Source organism: Zonotrichia albicollis, chromosome 6 (assembly GCF_047830755.1).
Source record: "Zonotrichia albicollis isolate bZonAlb1 chromosome 6, bZonAlb1.hap1, whole genome shotgun sequence".
Classification (NCBI taxonomy): domain Eukaryota; kingdom Metazoa; phylum Chordata; class Aves; order Passeriformes; family Passerellidae; genus Zonotrichia; species Zonotrichia albicollis.
The window spans coordinates 18,046,294-18,059,435 of record NC_133824.1 but is presented as its reverse complement, the minus strand read 5'-3'; the positions used below and the strand labels follow the sequence as shown (position 1 = coordinate 18,059,435).

The window sequence follows — 13,142 nt, the reverse complement described above, 5'->3', positions numbered from 1 at the left end:
GCAAGGGTAATGTTGGAGGCAATTTCGTGGAATTCCGCGGGGTCTGCCAGCTATCAGCAGGCAGCAAATATTCTCTCAAGGACGGGGGAAGGGAAGTCATCCTGCCATCAGCAGGCGCTAGTTGCCCTTACCGACCAGGGAGGGGCAAAATTAATCCCTGCCAAGCAGGTGTGGGAGGAATGGCACCATCTCCAGAGTCCCCAAGGTCCCACGGGTCCCCAGAACGCCCAGAAATCCCAGAACTTTCAGGGGCAGGAAGGCGGAGGGGGTCGGGGAACTCGGGGGAGAGCTGCTTCTCAGCGACTGGCGAACCCTTGCCGCGGTGGCGCCGGCCGGCCCGGGGAGCCGCAGAGGCGGCTGTGGTGGGGGGCCACGGCGGCAGCGGGGGAGCCGCAGACACAGCAGCAGTGGAGGCGATGGCGAGCACGGCGGTGCCCGCGATCGCGGCAGCGGGCGGTCAGCAGCCCTCCAGGGCACGGCAGGCGGCTGCGGGGGCAGCGCCGAGCGGGGCCGGGCCGGGCGGAGCACAGCGCGGGACCGCGGGAGCGGGAGGCGCGGCGGTGGACGCATGCGCGATGGCGGCGGCGGCGGCAGCTTCACGCAGGGGGCGTCAAAGACGCGCGCGAAGGTGACAACCCGCGCGACTGCGATGGCACGCGGGCAGCGGCACCCGGGGAACGCGCACGGGCCGCGGCAGCTGCGCCGGGCGGGATTAAAGCAGTCGGGACGGGACCACTGCAGCGTCCCTGCGACCGCTGCGGAGCGCGGCAGGCGCCCACAATGACGCAAAAGCCCGGAAGTCGGAGCGGGGAGCGTTTTCTCCCCAGTTCGCAGAGGACACCGGCCGAGCGGGCACGGAGCCAGAACGGAATCGGGGCAGCGCGGGTGTCGGTCACAGGCAGACAGGGGGCGGTCCTCAGACTGCGCCTGCGCCGAGAGGAGCGCAGGGAAGGCGCGGTCGGGGCGGGGGCAGCCGCACTCCCGTGAGGGCACGGGCAGAGACGGGCCGTGGGCATGGTGCGGAGGGTGCCCGAGGTACCGGCCCTTCTCCGGTCCCACGGCAGCGGGCACGCAGCCAACCACAGTGCACAGGCAACCACAGTAGCCAGCACACAGTTTCAGCCTCCATCAAAATCTCAAGTTGGAGATTTTTCGCGGGTGCAGCACATGTTGTGTGAGGAACACCGAACTCCTCAACAGTCCGGTCCCACAGAAGTGACAGAAACAGCATTTACCAGGTGATCAGGCTTCAGATGCAAAAGATGGACATGTAAAAAGTTGTCCAAAATCAGTGTAAAGTGAGAAAACATCAGGCTTTTGCCCACGGTACAGAAAAAAGGGGAAACCAATGCAAGTCAATGTTATTACAAATATGATGTAGACGGAAATCTTCTGTTGTGAAAAATGCCTCTCAAAGAGGGAGACTACCATACAAAGATAGAAGTATTGGTAATGATTCAATTACCTGAAATATCTCTGAAGACAGAGCATTTGAGAAATATCAGTCAGATCCTATCTGTGGGATCATCAGCTGATTCTCCAGTGGTTCAGAGTTTTGTTGGTATGGAGTTTGTAACCTTTGTTATTTTTGGATTTTATAGGTGATACTGATAAGGATTGTTATTAATGCTATATGAATACTTTAAAAAGGTTGTCATAACCACTTCAAACACTTCCTGTTGTTAAGTTGATTATATAATGGGAATTCTCAGAATTTATGATAAGAATTATTATCAAGGTTTTGCTGTAATATTTACTAGCCAGCTTTCATGTGTTTCACTCTCTCTTTGTGTGATCATCTACAAGACACGTGTCTCTTCAGAATCTTGTCTTTTTGTTTCTTAACTACTCATGGTTTTTGCATTTAAGTCCAGATTGCCAGTTTCATGGTTTTATTCAATTATTATTTCTTCAGTTATTATAGAGTACTTCAGCCGAGAATTCAAGAGGTTTGCTGTGTTTGAAGAATTTCTATCCTGACAGGAGTTTTGGAGGGATTCAATTATTTAATGGTCTGATTGATCTTTAATCCAAAGGTTTCCTATTCATAATTGCTGTTTTTAAAAGTCTTGTTTTAAAATGTATTAAGTGATGTCCATCCATTAGAGTTCGAACACTGGCCAAGTTCTAGCTCTACTTGAATGGAATGATTGACAATCAGCCCAGATGTTTTCTGCATCGAAAAGTATTCAAGTCCTTTTGGCTTGGCAATTTGACCATATATGATAGCTGAGCCTGTTTTCAAAGGGAGTTTGGAGAAACATGAATCCAGACATGAGTTCTCCAGTTCTCTGTTGTTTTAAGGTTCATCAGCTGTTGCAGACTCTGGGCTGACAGTTCAGTGTTGTAGTGATTGATAATTTTATTATTTCAGATGTGTTATTGGTTATGTGTATTATCTGATTGATTTCTAATTGCTGTTATCTTACATTTCCCTATGCAATATTGCATAGAGACCGAAACAGAACAGATCAATGTTTTATTTTCACATCAGAACCCATTCTTCACCTCCAAGATTTTGAGATAATCCTCCAGTCCCTGTGGGGACGTGGGTTTGTTTGTGTTATAGTAGGTGCAAAAGTCCAGGTAGATCTCAGTAAACAATGTGAAACTTGATCGAGTGCATGAGAATGCTGACAAAAAGCATGGGCAAGAAAACACTGACCATTCCACAAGCAGAAAAAAAGATGCCCAGGTGTGGACTACAGAGATTCCAACTCTTGTGTTTCTCCCACAGAAGATTGTGGACTTTGGGTTGCTTCATGGATGAGAGCCATGCAGTGATACCTACTGGTGTCACTGGAACTTTGCCCAAGAGACAGGACTTTTTAATAATTGGTAAGGATGGAAGCAGCATCCTTGGACTTGTCATTTATCCTTCAATCGTTTTGGCAAATCAGAATGAAGAGCTGTCAGTTTTAGCCAAAGCTCTTCGACCACCACTGACTGTTCCAGAGAACACCCCGGTAGCCAAAGCTATCGCTTTGCCACCTCATGCAGTGGAACAAGTCATGCCGGTGTTTGATCAGCAGGACTCTCCCTCTGGAGACCATGTCCATGGAATTCTCCAGTGTTCGTCATTCGGAAGAAAACTTCAGGCTCATGGAGACTGCTGCACAACCTCAGGAAGATCAACGAAGTCATTGAGGATGTGGGACCACTTCAACAGGGACTTCCTTCGCTCTCAATGATTGGCCACTTGTGATCGTTGGTCTCAAGGACAGCTTCTTCAGCATCCTTCTCCATCCAGATGATGCTCCTCCACTTGCATTCTACTTCCCAAACATCAACAGGGAGGAGCCTCTGCAAAGGTATCAACGCAACAGGAGCTGCAAGAAGCTCGTGACTGTGTGATTGCAGAGGTGCAGAAATCAGTGTTTCCAAGATTCTGGAGATCGCACCATGGAAATACCTAGGGCGGAAGATCTCAGAGTGAACAATAAGACCACAGAAAATGGAAGTCAGCAATTTGCACAACCTGCAACAGCTTCTCTGAGAGATCAATTGGATGAGACCAACCTTAGGGATCACAAATAATGACATCCCAGAGGCTTGATCTTTTGAGAGAGGACAATGACATCAAATCTTCCAGAACTCTTACACCTGAAGCATGGAAAGGACTTGAGAAAGTGACAGAGGTCTCCAAATACGATCCTCACGGACCTGGAGATGGCATCCCAAATTATCATAAAAGCAAGGGCAAGGTTGCTGACAATGCCAGGCAGGAATTTTTCTACAATTCATTTGAAAAAATATTATTTTGACTGGGCGATGGAGAAATCAAAATACTTGTTAATTGCATTGTTGGAGTACCCAGGCATTTGCACGATTCGTTTTCCATTTGCACAGCACATCTTGACTAAATGTGGGCAGCCCAGGACAAGTGTATTTCAGCTTCCAGTCATCTGGAATCAAGTCCTGCAGAACTTTTCTTTTGGGCCACTCTATGGCCAGCTCTTCTCCTGCCAGCTCATGGAGATAGTAGATTACCACCTTTGCAGATCTCTTCTGAACTCTGCCTGCGCTGTTTTGCTCCCATTTCATTTCTTTCAGGTTCTCCATTCTCTCCTCATGGAAGAAGGTGACTGGCCCTCTTCTTTTTGCCCCTGGTCAAAGGACGTTTCTTCTGTTGCTTCTTGGAAGAGTCTTTAACATCTTTGCCTTCCCTTTGCTCACATTTCCTCTTCCCCACCCAGGGATGCCACTTGAAATTCTTGGGTCAACAAAAATGAATTTTTGTATAAAATTCAAACTTCCGGAAGTGACACAAACAGAAAATAAGGCAATCGATGTCACTCTAAATCATCCTTTTTATAGAAATGCATCTGCTTGGTGCAAATACACCAAGGTGACAGCCAAAGCATCACTCCAGGTTCCAGCACAATTACCACAGGGAATCTTTTTCATTTGTGGGGACAGAATTTGGCTTGCTATCCCTGCAAATGTGAAAGCTGGTCCGTGCAGCATTGGAAGAATTTCATTGCTAACACCTGATTTGAGAATTTTTGAAAGAGCAAACACATAAGGGGAAAAGATCAGTGGAACAATACAGTCCAAATTGTGATGATAATGTACACACATGGGACAGGGCTCAGAGAATTGCTGTTGCAATTTTCTCCCCGCAGACAGCATCAGGGGTGGCCTTGACCACTGCTGCCAATTCCACAATTTGTGGTGAACCTTGGATTATTTTTACATCTGAGTCCCATTCCCCTGTGACTGAATTCTGCCACATGATTACTGATTTGTGAGTTTTTCCTGAACCATCAGTGAATACTGTTATCCTGTCCAATGGTTCCTCACTTAATCTTGTTTTTTCCCTATAACATATTTTTGATTTCAGCAATCTGTGACCTGGAAAACTGTCTGAGTGAAAATTGCACAGTAGTAAAATTATTTTCACAAGATCATTATATTAGACATGAGTGAAGAAAATAGAGTGCTAAATTACTGGCTTAAAAAGAAAATATGAGGGAGGAAAGAATATTGACACCATCTCAGCCACCAGTAGAAGGCAGGTAAACCGTGGACAGGGGAAATACTTGGTGATGGAGGCAGAACTTCAACATTAAAGATACCAACAGTAGCATCCTGAGGCCAGAGGAGCAGAAGTAAAGGGAAAATCTGAGTAAAAACAGTCACATCTGCCTTTTAACTGTGCGTACAAATAGCATAGAAGGATATCTGATAGCAGGAAACTCCCTGAAAGCAAGAGAGAAATGGAGGAGATCATGAGGACCTCCCAAATGGGCCCAGCAAACAGCAGAAGAGGAGTTTTCTGAAGTGTGAATGCAAAGCAATCATCATGGATTATACTGCATTTTGCAGAAAGCAGATGTGTCCAATTAGGAGCTCTACATGAATGCACACAAACAACAGGTTTTTTTCTCTCCAGATCGATATTTTATTATATTTTTAAGTGGCTAGATTTATGACTTAGTAAAATCATGATTAGTGTTGAATATCATAAAGCCATTACCTTAGTACCAAAACCACCACCAGCTCAAACAGAAAATAAACTGTGTTCTCAGCATAAAAAGTCAGATGTTTCCTGCCAAAAAATATTGCAAAGTCAAACACTGTGGGAGTATCAAGTAATCACTTTTGTCCACATGATGAACTAATGAACAGGGCTGTCCTGCATGGGAGATGCCCCTGACTGTTCAAAAGCAGCAAGGACAGTCCCCTGAAAATACATCCAATGCACCAAAAGTGGCAAGGAAATTGATTCTTTTCACTGTTTTTCTTGGTTTTCCTATGTCTTTTTGCTGTGTCTCTGTTTCTTTTTTCTTTTTAAGTATTACTCATCTGGAATCAAATTCCATGAGATTCTGAAGAGGATATCTAACTCTGAAGTTTAAGAATTAGATTCAGCAAAGGTCTGTGAAGAAGTATATGTTTGGGTCTCCTTTTATTCAGGAAGGTAGCCTGAAACCAGTGGATGTCAGAAATGGACTTTTCTCCATGTTGGTCCTGAATATTAAAAAAGTTGTAGCTGTGTCCTGGAGAGATTTTTGCTTTTTCCAGAACACTTTATGACCTCTTTTAAATAGAAAAACGCTGAAGAAAATAGGATGAAAACTGTTGACATCCTTGGCCTAGAGAGCTGATTTCCTTCATCATTTAGAAGGTAATTGTGAGCTTGAATACAAAAAAAAGCAACCTGATCTCATAGCTCAGTAATCTGTGCTTGGTGACAGACAGAGATCTCTTTAGGCTTGTTACACCCAGTAGATGTGTAGTTTTTTAAATAATTTTAATAGTGTTACTGTTGATCTGAGCTCCTGTGCTCCTGAGTGTTACCTGAGCTCCATGCCTGAGGAGCATAAAGCAACTTTTCTGCTATGGACAACTCTTCACCCATTGCCTCCTTTCCCACAAGTTCTCTTTAAACTGAGTGCCATGGTTTAACTCCAGCCAGCAACTGAGCACCACACATTCTGGTGCTGAGGGATGGGGGAGGGAATTAAAAGGAAAAAGTGAGAAAATTCATGGGTTGAGACAAAGGCAGTTCAAGAGGGGAAACAAAAGTCATTCACACAAACAAAGCAAAACAATTCACTTCTTCTCATGGGCAGGCAAGTGTTTATCAGACAGTTCCCCAGTTCCTGGGGAAAGCAAATTCCAGAGCTCTGAACAACCCCTCTTCCTCCTCCTTCCTCCTTGTGTCTCAGCTGTTCCCATCTCCCAAGAAGCAGCAGCTGCTGGGGACTCAAGTCCTGTAAGACACCATCTTAAATGATGAACTGCAACTTCTGAAGGTCACTGAGTACAGGAGGAGCCAGAACTGGGCTACTCCACAAACAGAGTTGGACACCACTAGTTTCTGAAAGCAAAGTGAGCTCACTGTGACCCTAGAGCATCAGCTGGGCTCTCAGCAAGGGTGGAAGGCCTATTCCTATCAAATGCTATGAGGTACAGGGGTATGAAACTCCAAAAGTTTCGACAGACCTGATCTGCACTTAGATATCAACACACTCCAGGTGGTTCATTAACCAAGACACAGATATTGCACGGCTGCCAGTAGCCTTTCCTAAGTCAGTGACAAGAGAATTTGCAGCATGGCAGAGCTCTGCTTCAGAGGTGATGTTTTTCATCTGTTGTAATTTTTAAAATGCACGGTGTGTTTATGTACAAAGACAAATGATGAATGTGCATTGGCAGGGACACACTCAGCTTGTTCATGTAATATCACAAAGAGGTTGGATCATATGCTACTTCAGAACTATTGTCCAAAAAATAGAGGCAAACTGGTGACTTGTTTTAATGTCTTAGTTCTAAGTTAACAAACATGTATCCAGGGGCTCTCACTGAAACAGGGCTGGGCCTTTGCAAAGTCAATAGTTTATTTACTAACTAGGAATAAAGCACACAGGAATATGTTTGTAGATGTTAGCAATGCTTTTCATTAGCTGAAGATGGCATTAGGTCTTGATCATGGTATGCTTATTCATTAGTTTCAGTGAAATTCACAGGCCTGTTTGCAGAGTGAAAGTAACAATGAAACTTGGTGGAGAAAAATAAAGAGAAAAGGCAGAAACTGTGAATTCGCCCCTTTGAGGAGGAGGCAAAAAAATCCAAACCCACAACTGAGATGATTGTGTGCCTTAACAAAAACAAGTCAAAGTAACAGAAACTATACTGAAAAATGCTAAGTTTCTGTTGCCCTAAAGCTGTTATCAATGGCACTTGTTAAAAAGTATCTCCTATGTACAGTTTAATCATTGGTAAAGTTAACTATTTCTCTTGTTAAATGTGCTTAAAATTTAGACAGATTAATTTGTTTCTGTCAGGAAAAAATAATAGTTTCAGTCCCACCCTATCCTCTTCACAAGACTTTTTCTTTACTGTAAATCTCTATAGACTATTGAATTGCCTCATTATTTAATTCATTCTTCTTTCTACTCGGATGCATTAAAATAAGGGGGATATCTTTTCTCCATGCTTGAACATGACCCTGACATCTTCCGTGCACCCCTGTTGAGATGCCTTCACTGACCCTGCTGGAGCACCTCGTTTGCCTTAGCCAGTGCCCGGGAATTGCACCTTTCCCATTCGCTGGGCTTGGTCAAAGGCAACACTCACAAATCACACATTTTTTGTGAAAAAACCCACATCAGGTGACATTGCTGCTGGTGATCAGGGAAAATCGCTGCACCCTGGGATTGGGAAGGGACATCCCCTGTCATTACCCGGGTGTACAGCAGCTCATAAAAGCAGTAATTTAAGGAAGCCCTCCTATTCTGCAGAGCTTTCCCATGGCCGTGTGTGGGCTCCTGGGCAAGACAGCAGCTAGGATGAGTGAGGAACCAGGGAAGGACCCTTTCAGGTGAGATGCTGCAAACACTCGGAAAGCTGACGGAGGATGGATTTGCGCTGAGGAGGAGCAGTCTTGTCTCGTTGTCTTTGTTTCCTTTTCTAATGACGTTATCACGCTATTTTCACAGATGATCCTACTGCATAGCTGGCTCGCAAAGGGTTAAGATGGAGGGCAGCATCTGTACTTTTAAAACTACATGCGACAAAGTCCATTGCTTGAAGTCTGGGTGCTTTCTACCCCCCGCTCCTCCCCAGCTTCCAGTAATCATTTATTATTAGAGGGGTTTTATGATACAAATTTGATAATCTCCCATACACATTGGCACTGTTCTAATTGGAGTTGTAAGCCCATAAAATTCAAGCCCTTTGTTTTCATGAAGGCCACAAGGTTTTAAAAGATGCTATTGTACCGCCTAAAACCCATAAAATTGTCACTAGGGACTGATTAAACAGTCCTGAATCGAAACAGTGCGGATTTTGTCTAGGTCCTTTTCATGCACAACAATGCTCTTTTCAACCTCCAAGACAAAAGGAGGTTTAAGGAGCGATTCTGTGGGAGATTCTTCTAAGATAACCCCATCCATATGGGAGACAAGGTGGCCAGCAGCTGAGACGAAAAAAAAAGATTTCGGATGGCAGGAGGAAAAATAAAGGGAAAGGGGCGGGGGAAGGACAACAACAACAAAAAATCAAAACCCAACAACCAACCAAACAATAAAATCAAACCCAGGTGACACAGAAGCTGTTTCCCCAGGTCCTTGCCGCACAGCCCGGAGGCGTGATGCGCTCCGTGCCTCCGTCTTGGCGCACGGCCTCCTACCCAAGCAGGGAAGGAGATGTAGGTGGGAGGACTGGCGTCCCTGCGCTCTCCCCAGCCTGTCCTCGCTGTAGCTGCGTCTGATCCCCCCGCATCAAGGGCAGAGGAGACACCGAGCAGCCCAGGTGGAGGGTGCACAGCCCCGGGTAAGGCAGAGCTGCGAGGAGAGCGGGGCCATTCCGGCTCGGGAGGCGGCCGAAATCACCCACGGAAACTGGTGCGTGCTTTTGGTCGCCTCCTCATCCTCACGGCAGCACCTCCCCGCTTCGCTCTCCGTGCGCTCCCCGGCAGCACACCACATCCCAGGGGCATACCGCGTCCAAAATTATCCCCTTCCAGGGAATAAATCAAAAACATATGCAATAAAATCCCCACTTAAATATCTTCTGCGGGTCCCTTTCCGTCGACACCTTTTCCTTGGCGGCCACGTTGTCTGCATCAGTCCCGGTGGGGTCCTTGTCCCAAATATTCCCTCAGCGTTTGTGGTCCACAGGTGCCATCGGAGGGGTGGAAGCAGCCGGTCTAGTCCATATTTCAGGGACCTGGATTTAGCTTTGTAGGGAGTTTTATAGGGTTTTTCCCCATTGCCGGTTGGCGGATAATATGTATTATTATTTTCACCCCAAAGCAATAAAATCAATAGTTTATCAAATAGTTTCAAAACATCATTTTCTTGGCTATCCTTCCCCAGTCGAATTTTGGAACGGTTTCAGGCTAACGGGAAGATTGTCTTGATTCTGGATCCTGCCTTAGTGCCTCTATGGAAGACATCGCCGCTTACAACGCAAAGTCGTGGGAGCGGGAGTCGCCAGAGCGGGAGACTCCCGGCTCATGCTTCCCGTAGGAATTATGACCGCGTTTACAGTGAGATGCTTGCAGCAAAATTTATTTGCCGTTTACCGGCTCATATGGATAAAATAAAAGAACTCGAAAGTCAAATTCGACTGGAGATATTGAGACAAATATTTAAGATTTTATAGCACGGGAGGCAATCCTACGAAACAGTCCCCAGTCGTCAAAACGACACTTCTTCGCCGGGAAAAATTTATTTGCCAAAAATCATTTTATTAGTCACTGGAAGAGTCAGCTATTTAAAAACACACTAGGTCGCTAGGATGATCATTAATTTTTAACAAGGAATCTCTCGAACAGGAGGAGGAGGAGCGGAGGTTTTACAAAATTCGCGCCTCAAGCGGCATCCTCGCCCTCGGGTGAGGCCGGTGTAGGGGAGCGTGGCCCCGGCCAGCTTCGTCCCGGCCTGCCGCCGCCCTGGAGCCGCGCTCCGCCGCCCGGCCCGCCCGAGCGCGGCCGCGCCGTGCCCGCCGCCTTCCGCGGCGCCTTGGCCGCGCTACAGCCCGGGGCTGGGGCGGGCGGCCCCGCGCCCATGGGATGAGTCCGGCCCCGGAGGGCTGAGCGCCGGTGTCACCATCCCCAGGAGACCACGGCCGGGTGCGCTAAGTGCTGGTACGCGGGGAAGACGCCGAGGGCGGCGGCGGGCGGGCAGGCTCGGTAGCCCTGCAGGGCAAGGGCGGCCTGGGCGCTGCACCCCGCCAGGGCGCAGCCCAGCTTGGGGCGCGCCGCGGGAGCCGGCGGGCTGGCGGGGCAGCCGCGGCAGGGCTCCCCGTCCCGCACCAGCACCGGCACCACCACCCGGCGCAGCATTGCGGGCGGGCGCGGCTGCGGGCTGCCCGGGCCCTCGCTTCGCGCCCGCTTCATCTTGTAGCGGTGGTTCTGGAACCAGATCTTCACCTGCGTGGGGGTGAGGCTGAGCAGCCGGGCCAGCTGCTCCCGCTCCGGCGCCGACAGGTACCGCTGCTGCCGGAACCGCCGCTCCAGCTCCAGCGTCTGCGCCTTGGAGAAGAGCACCCGCCGCTTCTTCTTCTTCTCCTCGGCCTCCGAGGCGCGGGCGGGGAGCGACCTTTGGGTGGAGTCGGGCAAGCTCATCTCCGGGCCGCTCTCGTCGGAAGCTGGGGACAGCGAGTGGGTTAGAGAGAGGGAGCAGCCGGGGCCGGGGAGAGCGGCAGGCATCGAGGAGGCCGCCGAGAGCTGAAACGCCTCTGGCAGGGAGAGCCCCGTCTGTCTACCGGGCCGGATTAATCCCAACAGTCAAGGAGAAATGTGAGCTAACCCCACGAACACATTAAACCGAGCCCACGGCACGGAGTGAGCTGTCGTCCGGGCTGGGACCCGCTTTTCCCCGCCGGCAATCCCAGCAGGGGCACGGCCGCTTCGCCGCGCGCAGCCCGGGATTGCGGGCTGCAGCCCTCGTGTTCCCTGGGTACTCAAACAGAGTATGGGCTGCCCGCTCCTTTCATATCTGCTTTTTACTCGCCGCTCGGTTACCTTAATATTTAACCTCTCCCGGGGCTGTTCCCGCACCCGTTCAAAGGACGATATTCCCCAGCGCACCCTGTGTACACAGGTATACAATAAACACCGTGTATCTGTGGCACAATTCATGTGTGCGAGGTGCGACCCATATGCTGCTCAGCTGGGTTTGCGAGCCGGAGCCCGCCCGCCGCGCTGGCAGGTGCGTGGATCGAGGCGGCAGCTCGGGGAGGCGAGGCACGGGGTGCTCAGCTTTCCTCTGCGGAGCGTGGGGTGGCCCCAAACCCTTCAGCACAAAAAGACGGGATTTCTTGCAACAGTGGAACGGGGGTAAAAAACTAATCCGGGAAGTAGGCTTAAACGATAAGCGCACAGAGAGAGGTGGACGCAGCCTGAGATTTTGGTTTCTGCCATAGCTGGGAATATGCACTGATCTACCAAAAAACCCCAAAAAGCCTCCCAGAATAACCCACAACGAAAGCCAAACTATCTTTTCTGTCTTAAGATCGTGCCTGGGACATTTCTGCTGATTCTTTGCTGCAATTCAGTAATATTTTATAAAATTCCCAGCCTGGACTCCCTCGATCCTGCAGGCTACGTACACTCTTAATTCGCTGCTTCGCATCTTCGTCAAAGGAATGGGGAGGAAACAAATAAAAGATAATTGTGCGGAGGTGGCGAATTCCTGTCTGTTTTATACTCACAGGGATAGTGACTTCTGTCTGTTTCTATCCACCCTCGATACGGCGAGTCGGTGTAGTTCTCCGCTGAGTGGCGGTGGTCAGAGGCTTGCTTTATGCTATTAGCATCCTGCTCTGGTAAATCCAAAATGCTCCTCACTGTAAAACTGATCCTCCCAGATGTGGCCATGGTAGGTTGTGCACACACCCCCAAAAAATATCACCCCAAACCGAACCCGCTTCCTTTAAAAGCTGCGAGGAAAGGATTGCGTCCAGTTAGTGGGGAATCTCTCGGCTCGGGAGGACCTTCCTTTCCATCGCCACCTAACCCCAAATATTAGTGTCGTTTACAGAGGTGTCCTGTTTATATAAACAGTCCTCCCCACTGCAAACACTGCCTGCTTTCAAACCGTCCCTGTCTATAGGATGCTAAGTACCTGAATTAGTCAAGTGCTAAAGCCCTAATGGGAGTAGGTGTAACCCCCCCTCCCGCCACCCCCATGAGAGAATAACCCGTTACCTCCCAAAGACAGCAGGAAACAGGCGTCATCATTACATATTCTGTCTGATTAGCCAAAAGTGGGGACAGATAATGGTAATTGTTAGCAGTGAATAACATCTTGGGTGGCATGTGGATGACCAACAACCACCCCCCTCCATCCGCCACCGAAGCCACCAGCGTCCCTTCTATCCGCAGACAAAGTGAATCCTCCCAGGACATCCGCAGAGCATGCCGAGAGCCCCCTCCCCACTTCTCCCTCTTTATTTCCCCCTCTCTCTTGCCTCTTTCTTTAAATATGGATGGAATTTAAGTCGTTATTTGTTTTATTTGCCGGGCTGTTTGCTGTGCTACCTCAAATTGTCTTCCTGTTGTTGGCAGGTTTCCTACCCTCAACGGGGCATTTTTCACACCTCGACTGGGCTCTCGGCGGGGAAGGCTGGCTTGTGCGTGCGTTAAGGAATGGGATCTCTGGGATGGGGTTTTTTTGCGTCTCCTG

General features: G+C 48.7%; 1 protein-coding gene across 1 annotated transcript; it reads right to left on the bottom strand.

Annotated features, from left to right (window-relative positions):
* Positions 1–1,164: 1,164 nt before the first annotated feature.
* NKX2-8 (NK2 homeobox 8) lies at positions 1,165–12,639 on the bottom strand. The gene is made up of 2 exons (XM_005480178.4): positions 12,169–12,639; positions 1,165–11,103 (listed from the first exon to the last, which is right to left on the bottom strand). The coding sequence occupies exons 1-2, from the start codon at positions 12,332–12,334 to the stop codon at positions 10,559–10,561; spliced, it is 711 nt and encodes a 236-aa protein (XP_005480235.1). The 5' UTR covers positions 12,335–12,639; the 3' UTR covers positions 1,165–10,558.
* Between the last annotated feature and the right edge of the window lie 503 nt (positions 12,640–13,142).